Below are 21,817 nucleotides of genomic sequence, written 5' to 3' on the forward strand. Positions count from 1 at the left end.
GTTTTTCCTGATTTGAAGACATCAGTTTACAGTACAAAATGTTTACTTGCTGCCTTACATATCACATCCACTGACAGGTGCCATTTTAGAAGGGACAATCAATGTAATTGTAAATGGACTTGGACTAATCTAGCACTTTTCTAATCTTAAACTGTCAGTGGTATGGTAATAATGTTGTGGCTGATTGGTGCATATACTGTATCTACCTACATGTATATTCACACATACAGAGAATCTAGCGGTTGTTTTTTTTACTTCACTGCACTGCTGATATCCATTCTCACTTTCTTGAACCTCTTTCCTTCTGCCATTTACTGTCAGCCAAGGAAGATTGATTTCACTACTGCAAAAAACAAAAAGAAAACTGTCTCTTATAGAGGAGTCCAGTTCCCTTTTAGTTCTGCAGCTGCGTTTGTGACTGATACAGGAGGAGACTTGTGCATTGATTGGACTGTCTCTGTAGTTTAGCTGTTGTTTTGGCCGATGGCCCAGGAGCTGGAGATGATGGGGATTGTAAAACAACACAACTATAATTTCCTGGTGATCAAAGTAGTGTAGTTTTTAAAACAATCATTAGCTGCTTTATAATTTACTTTTCACCTCTTGTGCAAATTTACATGAGATAAATAGTGGTGCAATTAAGGCTGTATAACAGTAAGATTTCCAATGTCAACACCACCAAGCCCCTCAGTCAAAGAAGAATCTGTATTTATGCGGCTGGAGAGCGACTGCTAAAAAAAAAAAAAAAAAACTGTTGCCATATTGATGCAAACTATTGAGTTGGGGCTTCGTGGTGTTGTCAGCAAAAGTGCATAAGGGCAGTGTAAACAAATGTAATGAATTTCCAGTTGGACCAGGACAAGGTCTATGCAGATTCCAACCTCGCCCTATCAATTTATGTACAGCCCTGCAATACTGTCCTAAAGGAGAAGCAGTGATTGTGGAAGCTGAGACTATTTACAGCCATTAGTCTGCTGCGCACATTTGACTTTATTGACTTTATGATCATTGGGAGACATTTTCATTGCCCCCGTAAACCTGACATTAGCTGTCAGTATTTGAGTGAGGGGATGTGGTTCACACAGGAAAGGGTTGTGGGCAAACAAAATAGAAAAATTCAATTTGGGTACAGCACAATGGAAGCAGTAGAGTACCCAAAGATTATCGTCTTTCAAGTGGCTGTGGTGTCCTGTTAAATAGGTTATAGCAGATAGATAAACATGTAATGTTGTGATTTTTCAGTCATTAATAGCCTTTAACCCATGGTTTCACATATAAGTCTGTTTTATCTGCTTGTAAACAAATGTATACCAACACACTGATTATATATGTCTTTGTTCTAGATCACTTGAGAGTGTGTTTCTGTGACAAATATTACCTTAAGGACATTTATTTTTCTCCAGTTTTATCAATCTTCAAAAAAGGAGTGGAGATGCCGGGGATTGAACCCGGGGCCTCATACATCTTGAGAGACATTTGTCTTGAATTGTTACTATACAAATAAAGATTGATTGAACAACTTAAGGTTCATGACCTGCTGATGTCTCTTTATTAGGCTTTACAGTAGCTAAACCCTCAAGAAAAGAAAGATGAAACTATTTCGAAAAACTCTTGATTTTCTTAACTATCGGTGGTGTTTTCTTTGGTGTAAATCTGTGTTTGTTATGATCTGATAAACAGAAAGGACACTATGTGAAAAGCCTTCAGCAATATAAATGCTAATTGTTGGGATAGTGCTAAGTAAGAATTTTCCCTCTATTTGTAGGATACTTTAAAAACACAACGTGCTCAGATGTTCCAATCAGAGCGATTATATTTACCAAAAGGAAGTCCAGTTTATCAGGAATGTAGATGATTTTTCAAACATTGTCCCTTTATTTAGTACAGCAGTAGCCTCAGGGCAGTAACACCAGCACAAAGACCCGAAAATAGCAAAAGTGTTTTCTCTCAGCCGTCTTGTTTTTACAATGACTGCTTTATTAAGACTCGGGCCTGCTGCACTTAGAGAGCCAGTTCTGCACCAAACACCACACCCAGCAGCAGTAGTCACAATGTGACCGGCATTCACTGTGACTCTAAATACTGGTTAGCTTCTGCATAAACAATCCAACCCTGCAGAAGCATTACGTTGTGTGTCACTCAGTACAAACCTTTGAAAGCTGGTGGACGGGTTTTACAAATCTGTCGGACTCTTATTTGTTCTTTGAAGATCAACATTTAAACCCTGCAATCCAAGTTGGATTTCCATTTTAAGTGTAATGAAATTCAAAGTTTTTTTTGTTAACTAAATGTGTTCTCTCCAGTTGTGAAGCTCAGGTTTGGTAAAAGGGCACCGGTATTAAAAATACTTGAAAACCTTCATATTAAAAACCACCCAAATAGTTTTTAAAAGCCTGATCTACAAGAATACGTAAGTTTGGATCAAATATAGGGTAACCTTTCAGGTAAGGTTTAGTTCATTTGCATTGAAGTTCACATCGGCACTAAGGTGTAAATACTAAATGAAACTTGACTTTGTCTGTTTTCTGTTTCCCTCTCTTCAGATACAAACCCTTTTTCCCGTTCCAAGTTCAGCCTCCACTGGGTCCAGCTTGTGATCTGGATCTGTCAGTCCAGGATAGCAGGCTGGTAGAAGGCCGGCTCAAAGTAACCCTCATTGAATGTAGCAGGTGAGACACTTAAATTCTATCTGTGTTTTCTAACACGCTAAATGTATCTGGACACCCCTGTCCTTGAAAGAACCTTTGTGTGCTTTATTTTACTTTTGTTCAACTCGTGGAAAAAATACAACAACATACAGTCCAGTATAAAAGATGTTTGCCTACAAAATTATGAAAATGTAACATTATATTGGCATGACTAAAATGAATCTTGGCAAAGCAGTTTTACTGTAGGGTTGTTTTGAAACCCTCATTTTTTTTAAAACATTATGTATTAAGAGGCTTCAAAAACACCATAAACTAAGATGTGACATAAAAACATGTTCAGACTGTAGCTGATTTCACACATGCACTCCTTAAAAGGTCACCACAGCTACCCCTGAAATCTCCATGAGTTGCCTATTTAACTATGTCCCTAACAGCATGCAGTACTCATTGGTGGATGTGGGTGGGGTCCCAGCAGGTAACAAAAACAAGACAAATAAAAGATGCTACCGAAATCCAAGATGGCAGACGTACCAATAGTCAGACACTGTGAATACTCATATAAAGGTTTGGAAAAAAAAAACAGTTCTAACAAATCAGTGTAAAAGAACAAACTGGTGAGTAGAATACAGTATGAAGCAGTTTGACTACTTCCTTTTATACAGTTTAAAGTTACAGGGACAAAGCACATTCATAACATTTCTGACATGCACCAGTTTAGCCATCATGGCTAATTTTCAACTTACGTGAAACATAGACTAAAATGGGAAAACAATATTGTTACATGTAGAAACAAATATAACACTTGAAAGCAAGATAACATGAGGAATAGATAAAAAACAAGACAATCAATACTGCACATCTATCAAAGCACAAATGATGAAGGTAGGACAACAGACTTACATTAAAAGTCTTTCAAGTTGACTTTAAATGAATGATATGTTTCACAGTTTCTAATAATTGATGGTAGACTGGTCTATGCTATGCTGCTCTCCCTGAAAAATCGAACTGTCCAAAGGTAGTTCTCCTCACAGGTTTCATCCAGTCCCCTCTTGCCACAGACCTAGTGTAAACAGTCATGAGGTTTTTTCTGTACAAATTGCATCGGTTGCATGTGATAAACGTCATTAGCTCCACCCGCTCGCTCGCAGTGAATTTTCCAAAATATTTCTTGCTCCTCACATTGCGCAACTCAGCGTCATCTTAATTTAACCAGGGGGCTAGCAGCAAAACACTCCGACGAGTGTGGGCTTTGTGGCTGTGGTGGAATTTCTGTAGTTATTTAGATTATAATGTACAGACGTCATTATGTTTATTCACTGTTCTCTAATGTCAGTCAGACCTGATAGAGTTCACTTGTTATTAGAACACCAAGTACAGCTTAGAGAGTGTCAACTGTTCTTCCTGATATCTGCAAGGATGTTTGGTAGACTTATTGTCTGCTCCAGTGTTTTAGACGTCACAGTTTAGTCTAGGTGGGCTGCATGTGACATGACCCTGATAGTGATAATGTCTTTTAGGATATATGCGATGCCTTTCGAGAAGTTCGGGAGATGTGATTGAGCAAGACACAAGAACAGAAGTGTGATGTTGAATCATGTCTCCTCATGAGTATTCATCTGATGTATAAACTTTCATCAACGTCAGCCATCTGAGTCAACTGAGTCTTATTGTATGGAGTCAAGTTTTGGTAATTTCTTCAACAGTGGCCTTCATCACGGTCATCTTGGAAAATGTCCAGGCAAAGCCAGAGTCAAAATTATAGCTGTTTGCGCGAACACATGCAGCCCACCCTGACATTTCTGTGAATTTTCAGGAGTTGTGTGCATGTGTTAAAACAGTTAATGAGGCTTCAAAGGAAGTGGCGTAAAATACATTCAGACTACTCCATTAAATGGAGCCAGCCATCATCCTGGCTGATCAACCAATGGGAAAGTCATTTTACAACATTCCAGTCACCAAAATTGTTTAATCATTATTCTGCTGTTGATAATTAGGGCCCGAGCGCTGACCTCCGAGCGAGGACCATATTGTATTTGCAGGAGTTATTATTTTCCTTTGCACAAATTAATCTGCTAATTTGGGGGCTTTAACGTGCACGTAAACTCACAGATTTTTGCACCCAGATCGTGAGTGCATGATATTTACGTATTATAGTGTTGAAGTGCGCGGCAAAATGGCTCAACAATGCCCCCTTTTGATTTTAACAAATAGGTGTTTTTGCTTAAATTCACGAACATTTCGGCACGTTAAGCATGCCGAGACCTACAAAAAAGAAGTCATCGTCTAATGTCAACAGGAAGTTGGTGGGTGATGTGGTGATTGAATGAACTGCCGATATGCCATAGATTGTCTTGGATTGAAAGTCTACTGGAGTATGTTGCGAACATTGATTGATCCAAGTCTTCTCAGGAAGAATAGTCTTTTCCATCCTTCTTGAAGAGAGCACGAAAGTGCGAGGGCCCTTCATCACCTCTTGCAGTTTTAATTCCTTTTACACTTACTCAGGTTTATTTGGGACTTTAAACAGCACTGACCAAAGATGATAAAACCTGGTTAAAAACATGCAAATGTAGCAAACCATCACCTTGCCATGCTTCTCCCAAAACACAAGGATACAAGCAAACAGCATGCCTGGTTTCAGAAAGACAGAAGAATGGCTTTTAGGTGTGAATAGATGACTCATTTTATGGATTTCATTCAAGATAATGAGAATACGTTTACATTGATTTGATTTCTTTCTTAACTTTTGCTCATATTGCATTTTGTTTGGATCTTATAATTCCGAATACAAATATACAATGTAGGAAGTAAAATGAAACAAATGTTTGAGTTTCAAATAACAATGTTGCCTCTTTCAAAGCGTCTTGCATATTGTTGGGATCAAATTACATCCTAAGGTTATCCAACAAAACACTCTTTGTTATCTTTGTCCCTCTTTAACACTTGACTGTCATTTGAAGTTTCACACTTTTGTAAAACTTCAAATGACAGAGAACTTTTAAACTCTCCTGTCAAGCAGCATCAAATTTGCAAGCTAATGTCTGATTTAAGGAGTCATTTTGTCCAAAGCTTCTGCTACGGCTAAACTTTCTGGTTGAATCAACATTTTAAAATGCAGTTCTATTCAAGAGTATCTAATTGAATCTGCCCAGATAGAAATTCTTCACTTTCAAATAAATCCAAATATAATCTAATTTGTATTATCCTATCATGTCATCCACATTAGTGACTACTGGCATCTTCAAATCCTACCATGTACAAAGCCCATTATATTGGACTGCCCACACCCCCTCTCTCACCAGGCTCTCCTTTCTGAGACAAACACAACTCCCCTTTTGTCCAAAGCGGACATGTTTAAATTTTAATAGGCCAATGACTCAAATCAATTAGTGCAGGAGCTGCCTTAATAAAGAGGCTTATCCTTCGTTGCCTTGGAGAGAGAGAAGGGTTTTGTGCGCTCTATACGTGTGTGTGTTGAACCACAGATCAGGCTCTTTCATTAATAATTCATGTTCTGCCCATTATAATCATAAAGTCTCTCATCCTTCCTGACCATCTTATATCATCTTTTTTTTATACAGGTGTCTGGTTATAAGATTGGAGATTGCTGACTTTCTGGTCATCCAACACAAATGTTAAATCAGTTTTTATCGCTGATTGAGGATGTAGTCATTGCTGGACTAATGTTCCTGAGCTAAATGTTAGATGTTGTGTACTCAGAATGTCCACTAGAGGGAAGTGTTTAACATGGTATATGAATTCAGCTGGAGGAAACAGTTGATTTTATCAAGGGGGAATAGCATTATGTCTCAGACATTGATAACACCAATCACTCTCTTCTTTAAATATTGAGTTACATTTCTAACGTTATGAGTTTCTTTAGCGGTTCACTGTATTTCAGGAGGTTTTGAGGACACTGAATTTGTTCTTCATTTATTTGTATTGCTCTAGTCCGTTCAGCAGGGGGCAGCAGTGGCCAAAAAAGTAGCTGTGATCTCATCTTATCATTTCAAGAGTCTGTATTGAACGATTGCTTTCTCAGCACATGAGCGACAGTTCATGGAGAAAAAAATGGCTGGGACTTTGAAATATAAGGGAGTAAGACTTTTCCTTTTTTTTATTTCTGGCTAATACAACTGAAATGAAAACTAAATGAACTGCCTGACCAATTAATATAGCAGTTTTCCTAATCTTTTAAGTTGTGTGAATGAGCAAAATATTTGACATACTGCTTTTTATGTTTAACATGAAGGAACCACCTAGTAGATTTAATGAGTGTGAAATGCCGTTTTGACAAAACAAGCAATCTGAAGATGTTGTCAGGGCCTCTGAAACTTGTGTGATGTCACTAGTGATAAGACATTTCAGCGTCAAAGCATCAGCTCATCTCAGTAGGTTGAAAAGCGACTGGCCAAACATCAATGTTAACAGAGAGCAAATGTTTAATTTGGGCTGTGTAGCTCATGAACAAGCAGATCTGGTACAGACTAAAGTGTATCTTGTTTCTGTAGAAATAAAAATGAATAATCGGACTCTCATGAAATATGAGGAAAGATTTAAGGATGTGTGTAAAAACCTCAACAAAACCTGACCTTTTTGTTGGTGCTTTCAGTTACATTTTATGGTGAGAAAATGATTAAGATCCTCCCTCTACTAAAAGATTTATCACCACATTTCTCTAAATATAACCCCAACACATCACCACCAACAGTCAGATCGGAGTAATAGATCATAATGTACTCAATGGTGGCCTAGGATTTTGATTGTCATTTAGATGTCATTAAAAAAAAGAAAACGATACTTTTTATATTAAAATAACCCTTTTTTAGTTCTTGAATTTAAATGGGAACTTCAGTTAATAATATCATATAATATAAATGATCTTTAACGTGGAATGTCACAATAAAGTCCCATCATAAGATGAGTGGGAAATGATTTAAGTCTGCAATGTTGTGTTGAAAGGTGACATTTAATACAAGGACATTTATTTTTTCACATCTTTCAGCTTCAAGGAAACTCTAAAAGACATGAGCTTTAAGGCATTTTATAGGTTTCTTACCATTGGTAATCCTTTATTATGTTTCTAATATTACAGGAATTTATACATGAAATGGAGAGTTTGAAAAATAAAACCTACTAATAGAGAATAATTACCTAACTGACAAGCACTCAAATGACTCTGCGTCTTCTGTACTGTGAGGATGTGAGTAGATCAGATTCTATTTGTGGTGACCAAAGAACCTAAAAATATATCTACAGGTTTTCCCCAGATTTATTATTTTCAAATTCTAATTTGTTCAGAGAAATATTTGGCACAGCTTTTTTGTAAGTGAAATCCAAGATTTTTTTAACCAGTTAAAAGAGAACGTAGATGATTACAAATCTTGTTTGAATAACAGCTCCAACTTAAGAGAGAATTTATATTCATGAAGGATATCACTCAAGGGAAGAAGCTGATTCAGGAAAAAAGGTTCCCAGGGCCTTAAGGGTTACATATTTAAGAAGCACAAGACCATAAACACCTAAAGATTTGGTTTTACTGGTGCTTTTTCATCCCAGCTGTCACTGGGCGAGAGGCGGGGTACCCCCTGGACTGGTTGCTGGTCAATCACAGGGCTGACGTGTAGAGACACACAAGCAACAATACTTACATTCAAACCTACAGGCAATTTAGAGTCACCAGTTAACCCAACGTTAACAGCTGGGATCAGCTCTACCCCCCCACTGCCCTGAATGGGATAAGCGGTGTAGATAATGGATGGATGGTCGGTTTCATGTGCTGGCAGAATGTCACAGATTACTTTATTTTTATAGTGTCTTATTTTGTGTATCTGCAGGCTGTTTATCCTGGGCTCCTATGACAGAGAAATCTACGTCCACTGCACCCTGGAGCTGAGCAGCAACCAGTGGAAGGAAAAGACCCGAAGCTCCATCAAACAGGTGGGAACCATCTCTTCCCCCCCCCCCTCCCCTTTTATTAAACTGCTTTTCACTTCTTTTCATCCTTTTCATTCTTCTGGTTTAGGTTTCAGATAAATCATGCATAACCATCCTATACCAAGGTCTTCATTTGATGTACTACATAGCGTGTATAAATTAACAAAGGCAAAAAGTAAATGTCCTTAAACATCTGAGTCCTAATGCCAGAACGGTAGGGTTACATTTATGGGTTTTAAAATCAAATAAAACTAGTGACCTGGGACATATGATGCTGAGGCCGTGTGGCATAGGTTCCTCACTTTGTTTTATTCACTTGGATTACAGAGAGGGATGTGAAAGACCGGGTAATTTTAAACATCTACCAGAAAAGCTGCAAAACGAAGGAGGAAATGCCTTTTTTGGTCTTTTGCTCGTAAAATATCATGTTGAAGGATGATATATTATTTATACCAAAGTCAGGTGGCAAAGAAAAATGTTAAGAAACAAATATTCTATGCATGCTTTTACATTGAAAATGTTCAGATTTTTAACTGATTGCGACCATAGAGTAACATAAGAGGATGTAGCAGGAGAGAAGCAAGACATTTGCAAAGATCTGGCTATCAGAGATTCACGATTGAACAGTATTTGCCAAATGCTAATAGAGTTGCTGGCAAATTAGTCAGTTGATCACAGCGTTCTCCATATAATTTGGTTTTATTGGAGCTCATAGACTGGAGTTGTTTAAACTGAAGAAGCTTAAAGAGTGCGTGTCAGCTAGCAAACCTTCAGCTTTTCAATGAAGGATGGAGCAGCAGGTAAAAGACTGTAACTTAAAACAATAAGTCATGTCATCACTATGGCCAGCAGTCCTTTCTGCAGTGTTTCTTTTAAGCCACTGAGACTTGATAAATACATGTAAACCAATCATGCAGAAGCTACATGAAAGTAAGAGTTTATGGTAGAACTGTTATATTGGATTGCATTAGATTACATAGGTGCTCATAGTAATAATGGCTGATTGGTGTATATCAGCATGCATTGAATGCTTTGTGTCCAATCTAATAGCTTCGTCTGACTCTGAACTAAATGTTGTATTGTTATTTAAACAACAATTCTCCCTTACCCATTCATGACAACTACAGCATAACTGCTAAACATGAAGTTCTCAATCAATTTATGGAAATTAAACTGAAGCTAAAAGTTTCCAGCAACCGAGCTGCTAAAAAAACATTAGTGCTTTTCACACACTCAGAAGTGTAACACACACACTTCCTTGATCACCGATTCTTGGACACTGTGTCTTATTGACACATAGAAGCTTATATTTATCTTTCTTGCACTGATGAGATTTTCTGATTGTTGACATTTTAAGCTGCAAAGACAGATTTTCAGGCCCCTCCGGCAAACCTTTTGTAATTGTTGCAATTCAGAGATATTACAGTTATCACATCAGGCTTGTTTGGTAGTGACTAATGAGCGTTTTAGAGTGAAATGTCAGCCTAAATTACCCGCTCTGCCTCCAGCAATGCCCGCTGCTGCTATCCTCACACTCTTGTGGGTGATATGTAGCGGCTCAAATAATTGTCCTGAACTGTGCTTTCACATTATGTTTATTGATTTTGATGGACACCCTCGTCCAACAAGGGGGAAGTGAAATATCAGGTCTGGTTCACAGAACTAACCAAATTATCTTCCTCTTTCTTTCATTCCAAAAAGTACAATTTACCCTTCAATCAGATACTGAATATATATTTTTTTTTATAAGGCTAAAGTTTATCATTAACTTTGACCTGCAACAACAGAATTTATTTTAAATATATTATCAGCAGATTTATTTTATGGTTAATTTTTTATTTGATTTTATTCATCATGCAATTTAAAACTTAATAAAACAAATGTTGTGGAAAATATCTGTTCAGGTTTTCAACTTCAAATTTAACTCAACATATACCAGTGATCAATTATAATTATGTGTAAAAATTGACCTGAGGGCCACGTTGAGGGTTGATGGGGGCCGCATGTGGCCCCCGGGCCGCCAGTTGCCCACCCCTGCTATAGATACAGCTTCTGTTTGTCAGAGTCTTCTGTTGATAAAGTGTTTCATTTTTGGCCGCAGCTTGAAAAAAAAAAAAATAGGACCCACTCAGACATGCTACGTGGACATTTCTCTTATTTTTCACAATGGAAAGGTCGTATTATTTACTTGATTTCAGGAAGAGTCATCATGAAGAAAAGAAAATTAAAACATTAGTTTGAATTTAATAAAATCCTGATTGGGGTGTTGTGTTGGCAAAAATCTTTTGAAAGGGATTTAAACTAATCTTACTTTGGGAGTAAGCATATATCTTAAAACCTTATTGAGCTCCATATCAACTGCAAAAGCAGCACATCCTGACTATATGATAAATTATTATTTTAATTTTTTAAGGTTTTTTTGGGGCCTTTTTACCTTTGAGATAAGATGGCCGAATAGAGACAGGAAACACTGAAAGTGGGAGGTGAGATGCAGCAAACGACCGCTGCGACGAGGGCTATATTCTCCATTCATTGGACGCGCAACATAACCACTAGGCTATCTGCGCCGCTCTGGCAAATGATACTGTGGGATTTTACATTTGATGTCTGGAGGACACATAAGGCCCATTGACACAAAATACTTTTGTATCTTTGCTCCAGTAATTACTGGATCAATTGAAAAGCATGAAAGCATTGACAATGAAGTGTATGTATCAACCTTATGCACGTCTTTTCTTTACGTTAGTAAAAACAGAATGAGGATCTCCCAGGAAAAAGAGGCTCACTGGAACAACAAGAGCTCAGGGAACCTTTTCAGTACAGAGTGCAGTACAGTGAATGTTGCAATGAAAAACTGATTGAATGCTCACACACACAATTCTTTCTTATATCGCCCGATCTATATTTAAAAGCATATGGTAAACAAAAAAACAAAAACAAATGGCTATTGCTTATGCAAACTTCACATCCATAGTAAGAAATCTACAAACCTTATTCAAGAAGTGAACAAACTGTGGTGATTTAAGAATAAAGCCAGCAATCCAATAGGTAATAAATATGTCAACGGTTCCTCCACCACTCAACCAATACAACCATCAGCACAGCTTGCTCCAAGTGGACCCACTTCAAAGCACTTGTGTCTCTTTTTTGTTAATACACACATAAAAATGCAGATCCACGGTGGCATTTGAGCCTGAATTATCAGACTCCTCCAGTCTGCATGTCCCCAGCAGGACTCTGTAGTACGGATTAAAGGCTATACCATCTGGAAAAGGTCAATCCGCCATCTTTCTCTCACTCTCCCTTTTTCCACTGCTGATTGCCAGATATGAGCTTCTTCACTTCCTTTGTGGAAATAGCGGCTTGCCTTGTGTCTGTAAATGGTTTTCATGTGATTTGAATATTTTCTGTCTTCCCGACCAGTGAGCCACTTGCTCCTGCTTTTTCACCGGGCTATTTGTTTGTCTTCCAAAGGGGCAATCTGCTCCTGTCAGATAGGGCTTGGACTGTGTTCAACATGCTCTTTAGGGCTCTGTCTTCCAGCGGAACATCTCTGCTGGTTTCACATGCTATGGAAATGCAATGCCACACAGGATTGTTTGCAATAGCGTTTGAAGTTCTCAGGCATTTGGTTGATTCAGTGTTGTTTTAAACTGCCAAATACTTTTTGTCCACCTTGGTTATCTTCAACTGGTTTTGAAATGATGACATTTGCTAGTAGAGGTGGGGGAAAAAATCGATTTATGTAAAAATCGAAAAAAATAGATTTTTCGCTTCTAAGGTTTAAAATCGATTCATAACTTCCAAAAATCAATTAATTAAAAAATATATATTATTATTATTTATTTATTTTTGGGCTAATCAGTCACTCCCTGGTAAGTGCTAAGGCTAGCTCTTTAACTCAGTAGCATGCCAAATAGAGCACCAATAAATTCAACCAGTCTCACAGATGACTGGAGGAGATCCTGAAGTGTGTACTGATTCATAAATAGACTTTGAATCCATGGATCCATAAATCCAGAATAGCTTTGAATCGAAAATCGATTCTGAATCGTGACCCTAAGAATCGAAATCGAATCGTGAGACACCCAAAGATTCCCAGCCCTATTTGATAGGTTCGCTCTTTTCAGCGTTTCTCATTGCTTTGTGACTTCTGATCTTGACCGTTTCTTCACACACTCACACTCAATGAAGCCCTTTAGTACACGGGTAAGGAAACATGGACATTATGTTTGCTTTGTCCACTGTGAGACAAACATGTTAATGTCTGAAATAGGGGGTCAGTTTTTATAAAGAACTTAATCATTTATGGTTGGTTACTTTCCAGTATACAGTGGAGAGCATGTATTTATCAAACATGTGTCTCTTTATGGAAGCTAACATCCTGAAACAAGTTCAGTGCTTATCCTCCTCATTTACATTTATTCTACCCAACACTTGTTCTTCAGGTATTTAAAGGCCTCTTGCTTCGATCTTGTATTCTCTTTTTATCCCTCATAAGCTAAATATTTTATCTTCTCTGACTGTGAAACACTTTAATAAAATAAATCATGATCTATAGAGCTTCAATAGGCTTTGTCCCACATCAGCTGATATTAGCTAATTGCAGACATACTTTAGAGGATCACACAGTCTGGTTTATTTCACTTTTCCAGTTACTGCGTCTGGATTAACCCAGCTTGAGATCCTGTTAGGTGTTTCTGGCTCAGTTCAACTAGACCTGGTGTTGCTGAATTTCTCAGATGGAACACTAACTTCTAGCTTTCTCTTCAAGTCAAGTTCAAGTCCCAAAGTATGGGACTGTGTCTGGTAGCTGGATCTGGTAACTGTTCTGCTCTCTGAGTGTGTATCAACCCCACGCTGACATCTCTCCATTAATGCATGTCCACAGGTCTTGTTTGTGCATGTGTGTGCATGTCACTCAATAACATAAATTTGGTTATAAGCGTTGTTTTAATAATGTTTTGTTTATTTAAATGCACAGTATGTAAAGCTTCTGCCCAAATGCTGTTTTCATATTTGGACACAACAACAATATTATAAATAATGTACAAATATTTAGAGAATAGTTTATATTATATTATTTGTACTTTTGATGTTCTTTCAGTGCCACCATGCTAACAGCTCTGAATAGATTGTCATTCTTCACATTTATTATACAAAAAAGAGGTCCTTTCATCCCCTCTGCCTCCTATTGGTCCATGTTCCCTTCGGCCACTTCATCGTGTTGTGTGAGCTTGCTTCTGCACAACACAGACCACCTGTGAACTGGGTAAATGAAGCCCTGTTCCATTACAGTGTGAAGTCGGGTGGCTATTTCATTTTCTTTTTATCACTCATTTATGGCGTGTTGAGGTTGGGGGGTGGGAACTCTGTCAGGCATGTTTGCACATCTGCCCCGTCGATTCCATCGGCAGCCCTGAGTGCTGATGCTTGGTGACAGCTTGACCGAGGACACGTACAATGAGTGTTTGTACACACATGCGCTACAGTAACACTGGTCGTGCCATATAAGAGAATGTGTGTTTTTGTGGCTATATGAGGCTGAATGTTCTGCTGGATGTTGTTTGTGCTCATCAGAGCTCACAATACTTCAGTTTCCTAGTCTCGACAAAATTTGTTGTTTTATCCAAAGCAATATAAAACATTGATTGATGAGAGTTTAAAAGAAGTACAGACTTCAGATGTCTTTATTTTATTCTTTTCTAAGATTATAATTTGTTCTTATCTGAGAGGTAGGACCAGGGATAGAGTTGGAAATCAGGGAGAGAGAGAATGGGAATGACCTGTGGGTCCCAGGTTGGATTCTAACCTGGGCTGCCCGCTTGGAGGTCTACAGCCTCCATACAAGGTGCATGTGCTGCCCCACCAGTGCCTCGACTTCAGATGTCTGCTTAGGTTTTCTGAGAAGAACAACCAGAAGGCTAAACCAATATAACAGCCAGACATTTACCCTCAATCCTCAAACATCTTAAGCTACACTTTATTCTAAGTTCTTGCTATTTTTCAGTCTCAAATGATGTATAAAATATATGTTAAATATATGTGTATATATATATATATATATAAACAGTATATATATTGCAACTTTGATATCTAAGGCTGATGTTAAAGGACTTGTTGATCTATCCTTTCTGGGAGGATGTAAAGGTGTTGTTCACAGCTGTGTCTGCTGTCCTCACCTTCGTAGCACAATCTTATCCTTTCCCAGTTTCTATTTCTCTGCCTCTCAAACTCTAGTCAATATTCACTTTAAACAGACAGACACGCACACACACTTACACAAACAGGCAATTTTTGAAGGTGATTTAAGGATCTCTGACGCATGCCCTACAAGCTCTCCACACACACACACACACACACACACACACACACACACACACACACACACACACACACACACACACACACACACACACACACACACACACACACACACCTCCTCATCACTGGGTTGTTTGATGTTCCACTCAGTGTATCTTTGTGTCTTTAATCTGCCCGGGACACCTGATGAAAGACAGTTGGTTGATGAAGAGGACGAGGCTCACATACACACTAACACTCATGCACACATTCAACAACTTGTAGATACACACATTCACAACAATGAGTCATCTCAGACATGGGTTCCCTTTATTTTTTTTATATATTTTATTTCAATTTGACTACTTTAAAGCCAACAAAAAACAAAATTTATGTAGACTTTTGATCTCACTTGTTAAAGCGACAGATTCACATAGCATCCTCTGCCATCAGTGTGCGTGAATGAGTGAATTGCCCATCATTATTAACTCATCCCATTCATACACATTCACACCCTGTGAGCAATTAGGAGTTCAGTACGTTGCCCAAGGACCCTTTAAACCTGTTGACTGCAGGAGCCTCCAATTGAAAGACATCTGACTCTACCACTGAGCCACAGCTGCAAAAAATCTATGTATATGGAACATTTTTATTCAGTTTGTGCTTTCAGTAGATCATAATGAGATCAAAGGTATGTTTCATTTATATATGATGCCTTCTATTTTTTGATACTTTGACCCCTTAGTAAACTTGTGATCCAACTCTTAATTAGTAGCCAAGTTTGATACACAGTCTGAAAAAGGATGCAATATTTTCCCACCAAACTTTTTGAAGGAAAGGCTTTAAAACAGCGTTTAGACTTTGACTTTAAAATACATTTGGAGTGAATGTAGTAAATAGTCTACTGTTTGGGAAAAAGGGGGAAATAAAAATCTTTTGGGAGGTTTGTACTTGTGACTGCAGTATCTGAGATTCAGCCCTGTTCTAACTATCTTACTATTTCCAAACACCAAGAAAAACAACATATTGTTCATAACTTTCAAAGGTTTTGAAGCATCCTGCAAGTCAAACGTATCACTTCTGTAGCACGCTGAAGCTTTTTAAAGGTTGTTAAATAAAAAAATGACAATATTTTTAAGCTTCATTCTTGTCTTCATTCAAATGAAGCTACATCATGTCACCATTTACTTCCGACACATAATCAAACTGTAAGGAAGCCCATCACCTTGGTCACTTTTCTGAACACAAACATTGACTTTTGGAGAGTGACACATTTATCATCTATTTCCACCTTGCCATGCCAATTAAAGGGCCTGTTCTTATTCTGTTTGAAAGCAGCTGACCGCACTTGAAGAGCAGATTAAAGACATGAGAGGTTGGTCGCACACGCTGCTTGTTCCTAATCGTTTCCTCCACCGATCAATTCATCTCAGAGGAAACTCAATAGACCAGCCTCTATGTGCATGACCGTCAGAGCCACAGCTATATTAGATTTTTCTTGCTATTTTCATTTAGAGTGCTTTTTTTCTGAGCCTATAGACGTGATCTCTCGTTAGAAAAGAAATGACCTGTTACATCGTATACATACTTCAGATTGTCAAAAAGGCTGCGCTGTTTATATAATCAGCCTCATTCAAAGCCAGGAATACTTGATGAGATGATTCAAAAACGTATTCTTTGTCAAATAGCTATTGTTTTGTGCCATCGGCTTATTTGGGGGAAGATTTCGTCTACAAGTGATCATTTTGTCTGGCTGGACTTTTTGAGGCTTTTGCCCCTATATTTCACTCAACCTGAGAAAATATGTTGTCATAATGCTATATAAATGTCCCGTCCTGGTTTTACCAAAGATAGGGTAACCACAACCCCTTGCTTAGGCAGCAATATCAATAAGTTATGTTTTTTGACCATTTTCGCTGGATAGGGCAGCTGAAGAGAGACAGGAAATGGGGGGAGGAGAGACTGGGGGATGACATTCAGCAAAGCAGCGAGGCCGCACTCGAACCCATGTCCACTACAACAAGGACATCAGTCTCTGTACATGGGGTGTGCGACATAACCCCTAGGGCTAGGCTATCAGGCGGCCCAATATCAAGGTAACTTGGATAGTTTTGGGGAGGCTAATTTTGGCTAGCTTTAACCAAAAATCTACTCACAGCGAAAAAAGAACACACTGTGAAATCCCCAGCTAGGGCAATGGATGACTGTTTGACTGATGGTTTATGAACTTTTATGTACTTTATACTGTGCCATTAATTTTACCACAAGAGCTTTACAGAAAAACAGAAAGACAACCATTACAGAACTGAAAATAACCATTGTCATATAAGGCAAGGCAAGTTTATTTATGTAGCACATTTCAGCAATAAGGCAATTCAGAGTGATTTACACAAGATATCAGAAGCATCATGACCCACATATACAAAAAATACACTAAATATTAACAGTAAAAACATGACAAAGGGACACAGAATTTACCAATTTAACACCCCCCCCCCCACACACACACCCACACACACACACACACACACACACACAAAACGTCAGTACATAATAAATCCCAATATTGTACACTGAAAGCCTTAAACATAACGAGCTATGTTATATAAGCTTTTAACATAATTACAACTTTAACAGGTCAACAAAGGGCTAGCGGCTAAGCTAACAGCTTGTGGTAAGTGTGGAGACATCTTTGGCATGACTGCTTTCCTCCACACAATAAAAGGAACACGCACTTCATGTAAACGCCACAAATATTTCAAACGCCATTCAAATCAAATTACGTCAATTTGATAATTTAAGGTGGGCCTTCACCATTTTTGACTTTTTTGCCATATTAAGTGATTCCGTACACAGCCTTCAGTTTTTTCAATAAATTATTCAGGCCTCTGTGGCAGTGATTTGTCATTGACATGCGATTTGTCATTTCATGTCTGAAAGAGCGTACTCTGCTTTATCATCTTTTACTGTCAATTGGAAGACTTGAAGACTAAAAACAAGCCACATTTTTATGAAAGCTGAGAAAAACAAAGGTTTGTATTACTTATGTGTTAGCTTCTCAGTCTGCTATTTTTGCATTTTCAGCTGACCTGATTTACACACTTTTAAAAACACAGATTTTTCCAGAAAGATTGTCATTGATCATTCAAACAGTAATTAAAATTGATTTTCCCTACAGTACCACAGTATCATTCTGAGTAGCTTATAATAATTACACCTTAAAAAACATCTTCTATCAAGTTCTCATTGTTTAGTCTGAGGTTTTATCTTTTGATTTCGTACCTCGGACAATTGCCAACATTTGAAGCCACAGTCGGTTTGACAAACTACCTATATTCTCTGAGAAAGTCCGATATAATACAGACTTTTGATTTATGAAATTACTCTGATTGTTCTCTCTTTCTATCTATGATCTGACAACTGACATGATGTAGGCTTGTCTGTTTTTCTTCTGCTGAGTCCCTGATATTAAAAGTGATGGGGCAGTCACTCAGTATATTTACAGTTTCTACTTCTCCTAAACAAACAATTATATTATATCGGATGTTTTGTTCAGCAGAACAAAATGAAATTACAACCTTTATTTTTGTCTTCCTGCCTGAGTCAATGCAGAATGAGGGTTTGTATGAATCTGCTGTTTTGAACTGCAGTTGAAATAACCAACGTAGCTGAGATGGAAATGACGTCAAGTCTGTGGAAGAAGAACAAGCACGATGTTAAATGAATGATATTTAAATGTTGTGTGGTCAAGCAGTCAGATCTCTCTGGCTCATGGTTCTGAGAAGCAAAATGACACTTTGGCAATAGCAGCATCTAAAGCACCTGTTGATCTCACAGGAGGGAGATAGGAGCAGTGTTTGCATGATAGACGAGAACTGGTGTTCAAAAGAGGAGAAGGACTGAAATGCCAACTTGATAGTGAGAAAAAAATGGTGTCTTACTCCTTAATGAACCAATAGCAGTAGTTCAAAATGTAGTTCCCATTTAATAAACTAGGATGATGTAACTGTCACCAAGGATCCCTATTTATTTAATGTCAGGACAATGACAGTGCCACATAAAGGGAGCGTGTGGGCTACCGACCCACCCTTGCTGTCCATACAAGTGCAAATTAGGCAATGCACCTTTTTGTTTGCCCTTGTCTCCATAACAACTCCTTTGTTCTTATTCCTTTTGAAACCTGCTTCCTGTGATAAAAAAGGCAACCTCAAAATTCAGATTCAGCTGCTCACAAAACACAAGTAAAAGTAAACTTAATGATCTTACTTTTATGCTTAATAAAACATCAAACAGTTTTTCTGGAACGTACTAGATTACTTAGATTTTTCAAACTATGAAAGTAATGGGTCAGTAATATTTGCCAAATAATCTGTGTGACTATGTTGGGGTTATAATAGATGCTGTAGTGACATAGTGGAAAAAGGTGTGAAGACACTTAAACATTGACAAGAGCGCCGGTAGAGAAGTGCAAGGAGAATCCAACCATGGGTCCCTGACAAAAATAATTTTGGATACAGAAGCTCTATTATTCAAATTATAAAAGAAAACAAACTCTCTCTTTTTCACCTTCACAAAGAAAAGGCTGTTGAGGCTGTTTGCTTATAGAATATCCAGTAGACGGAGGTGTGCAATATAACCTAAGCCGAATGACCTAAACCTCTTGAGCTCTCATTTTCAATGACTAATCTGCAAGAAAAATCTTTAAATACAAGCACAGCGCTTACCCCTTCACATGCAGAGTCTTGTATAACATGCCTTACATATGGATGTGACATTGAAATTATCATGGATAATGGGATCTGTATGCACAAAGCAGGCTAGTGAGGCTAGCCAGTAGAGCCCTGCAGGGATTCTTTCCCGCTCTGGTCCACCCCCGCTGGATTTCAGACCATTGCAGCCAACTCTTGCAGTGTATGTGATCCACTCCTGCCTGCCCCCTTAACATCTGAGTCAAATCCCGCCAGCACCCGCTCAAATTCTGACCATTTACATTAAAGGTTCAGAATAACAGGTAAACAAATGCACTCAATTAAGGAGTAGTAAAATAAATGTGTTCTCTGAAGTAAAGCACCACACAATGCTTCACTGTTCTCTCAAAGCTTGCAGGTTTTATCTTTTCAATTGTAAGGTCCATCTATCTTCCACCACACAAATTAGGCGTTTTCAAGAAAATAATACAACGGCAATGAAGAACACCATTTCAGCAGTTTGTTAAAAAAAATGTTCTCCATGCCTGTGTGGGATATGCTGGAAGAGGGCTCAACCCAGTATGGTGGAAGTATAAGTGTGGTTTGTTTTCCTTGAGTTAAACTGACAGCTGTCAGCAGGATCAGTGTAGGTGATATCTGATATCTTAAGCTCTATTTGAAACACTTACCCTAACAGCAGCTTTCATGACACTTCTGAATTCAATGGTTCTTTTATAATGGCTCAAACCCCTTGAACACGATATCTTGAAACATTGGATAGTTTGAGAGGAAATATGCTTGAGATGTTTTAAATGCAGACTTCATACTGTAAGTTAACAACTGTCAAAGATATTGTGTCTGAGAACACGTACTTCATATTATGCGTCACTGTGATGCCTTACAAGTGCCCATGTAAACACCTGAGCAGCTATTGGCCATGCACCCCTCCCATCACCCCGCTCCACCCACATCACCACTGGGGTTGCTAATCAGACGTGGCAGGGAATTGCTGCGCACTTGCCTCGCAGCGACTTGTACCCTATAACCATACACAAATCGATCTGACATGTGGTATTAGATTAAATTACCAAGCAGCGCAATGACAGGGAAAAGGATTTGTTCAACCCCCCCCCCCCCCTCCCTCCCTCCCTCCCTCTGTCTCACACGCACCCAGGTTGACTGCAGAGCTGAGGGTTGTTCAGCCAAGCAATAGGAGATGCTGCTCCGTCCGATTTATTTGCCAAACCCAGGTATCAGACCAGCCTGCAGCTAGCCACCTCTGTAGACTGCTTTCAGTATTTACATGTTGGATGACTTACCCCATAGAGCTCAGTGGAGCACATCAAAGAATTTGGTTAAAGCAACATTCTTTAAAACCAGTCTGTTTTCTACTAACCCTGATTTAATACACAGATCTAAATACTAAATACAAACATATTGTCTTTATCTGCAGTGCTAAAGATTTCCAGGTTACCAAGACCATGCTCAATGGTAATACTGGACGATGCTTGATTGCCTCCTATGGTGTACTTTTTCTAACTTTTGCACACATAGTCGAGGTGCTGGTTGCATATATTAAGTGCGTAAAAGTACGGTGCTCTGGATAAGAAGTCACTTAGGCTTTTTTAAAATGTGATTTCTTCTTTGGGGATGAAGTAGTATATTGCTCATAATCTCTCAGTCCCACAACACTTTTTTTTTTAATCCATAGGCAATTTCAACATTTGTAAGAAAATGCTTCACCAGCTCTCCTCTAACAAACTGAAGAATCTTACTCAAATGACATAATTGTATGAGACATTGACAGTTTAATACTTGTGTCATTTGGGATCACTTTTTTGGCTATCATTTAAGGTGAATTTATTCAATAAAATCACTTTAAAAATCTTGGATGGATTAAAAATGAATATAAGGGGTGCCAGCGGTCTAGTGGTTAGTGTGCGCAGTGTACAGAGAATGACGTCCTAGAAAGCGGGCGGCCCTGGTTCAACTCCAACCTGTGGCTCTCTTCATTCCCTACTCTCTCTCTCTCTCTCCCCGATTTCTGACTGTTACCACCGTACTGTCTCGAAAATAAAGGCGTGAAGCCCCAAAATAAATCTCTAAAGTCATGGTAAAACATTAATATCACTGACAGGGATATTCTAGTGCTCTTTGTTACAATATTTTTCCATACAAGTCTTGCACAAGGATTACCATTGTATGTAAAGCAGATACACATACCTCTCAAATCCTGCTTCC

General features: G+C 38.4%; 1 protein-coding gene across 1 annotated transcript in view; it reads left to right on the plus strand.

Moving 5' to 3' along the window:
* pdzd8 (PDZ domain containing 8) overlaps window positions 1–21,817 on the plus strand; it is a 40,229-nt gene that overhangs the window by 9,589 nt on the left and 8,823 nt on the right. The window contains exons 2-3 of the mRNA XM_020626642.3: window positions 2,544–2,669; window positions 8,486–8,588. Of these exons, the coding sequence (XP_020482298.1) occupies window positions 2,544–2,669; window positions 8,486–8,588 (229 nt within the window). The remainder of the gene's footprint in view (window positions 1–2,543; window positions 2,670–8,485; window positions 8,589–21,817) is intronic.

The sequence above is a fragment of the Labrus bergylta genome, chromosome 10 (assembly GCF_963930695.1).
Source record: "Labrus bergylta chromosome 10, fLabBer1.1, whole genome shotgun sequence".
Lineage (NCBI taxonomy): Eukaryota > Metazoa > Chordata > Actinopteri > Labriformes > Labridae > Labrus > Labrus bergylta.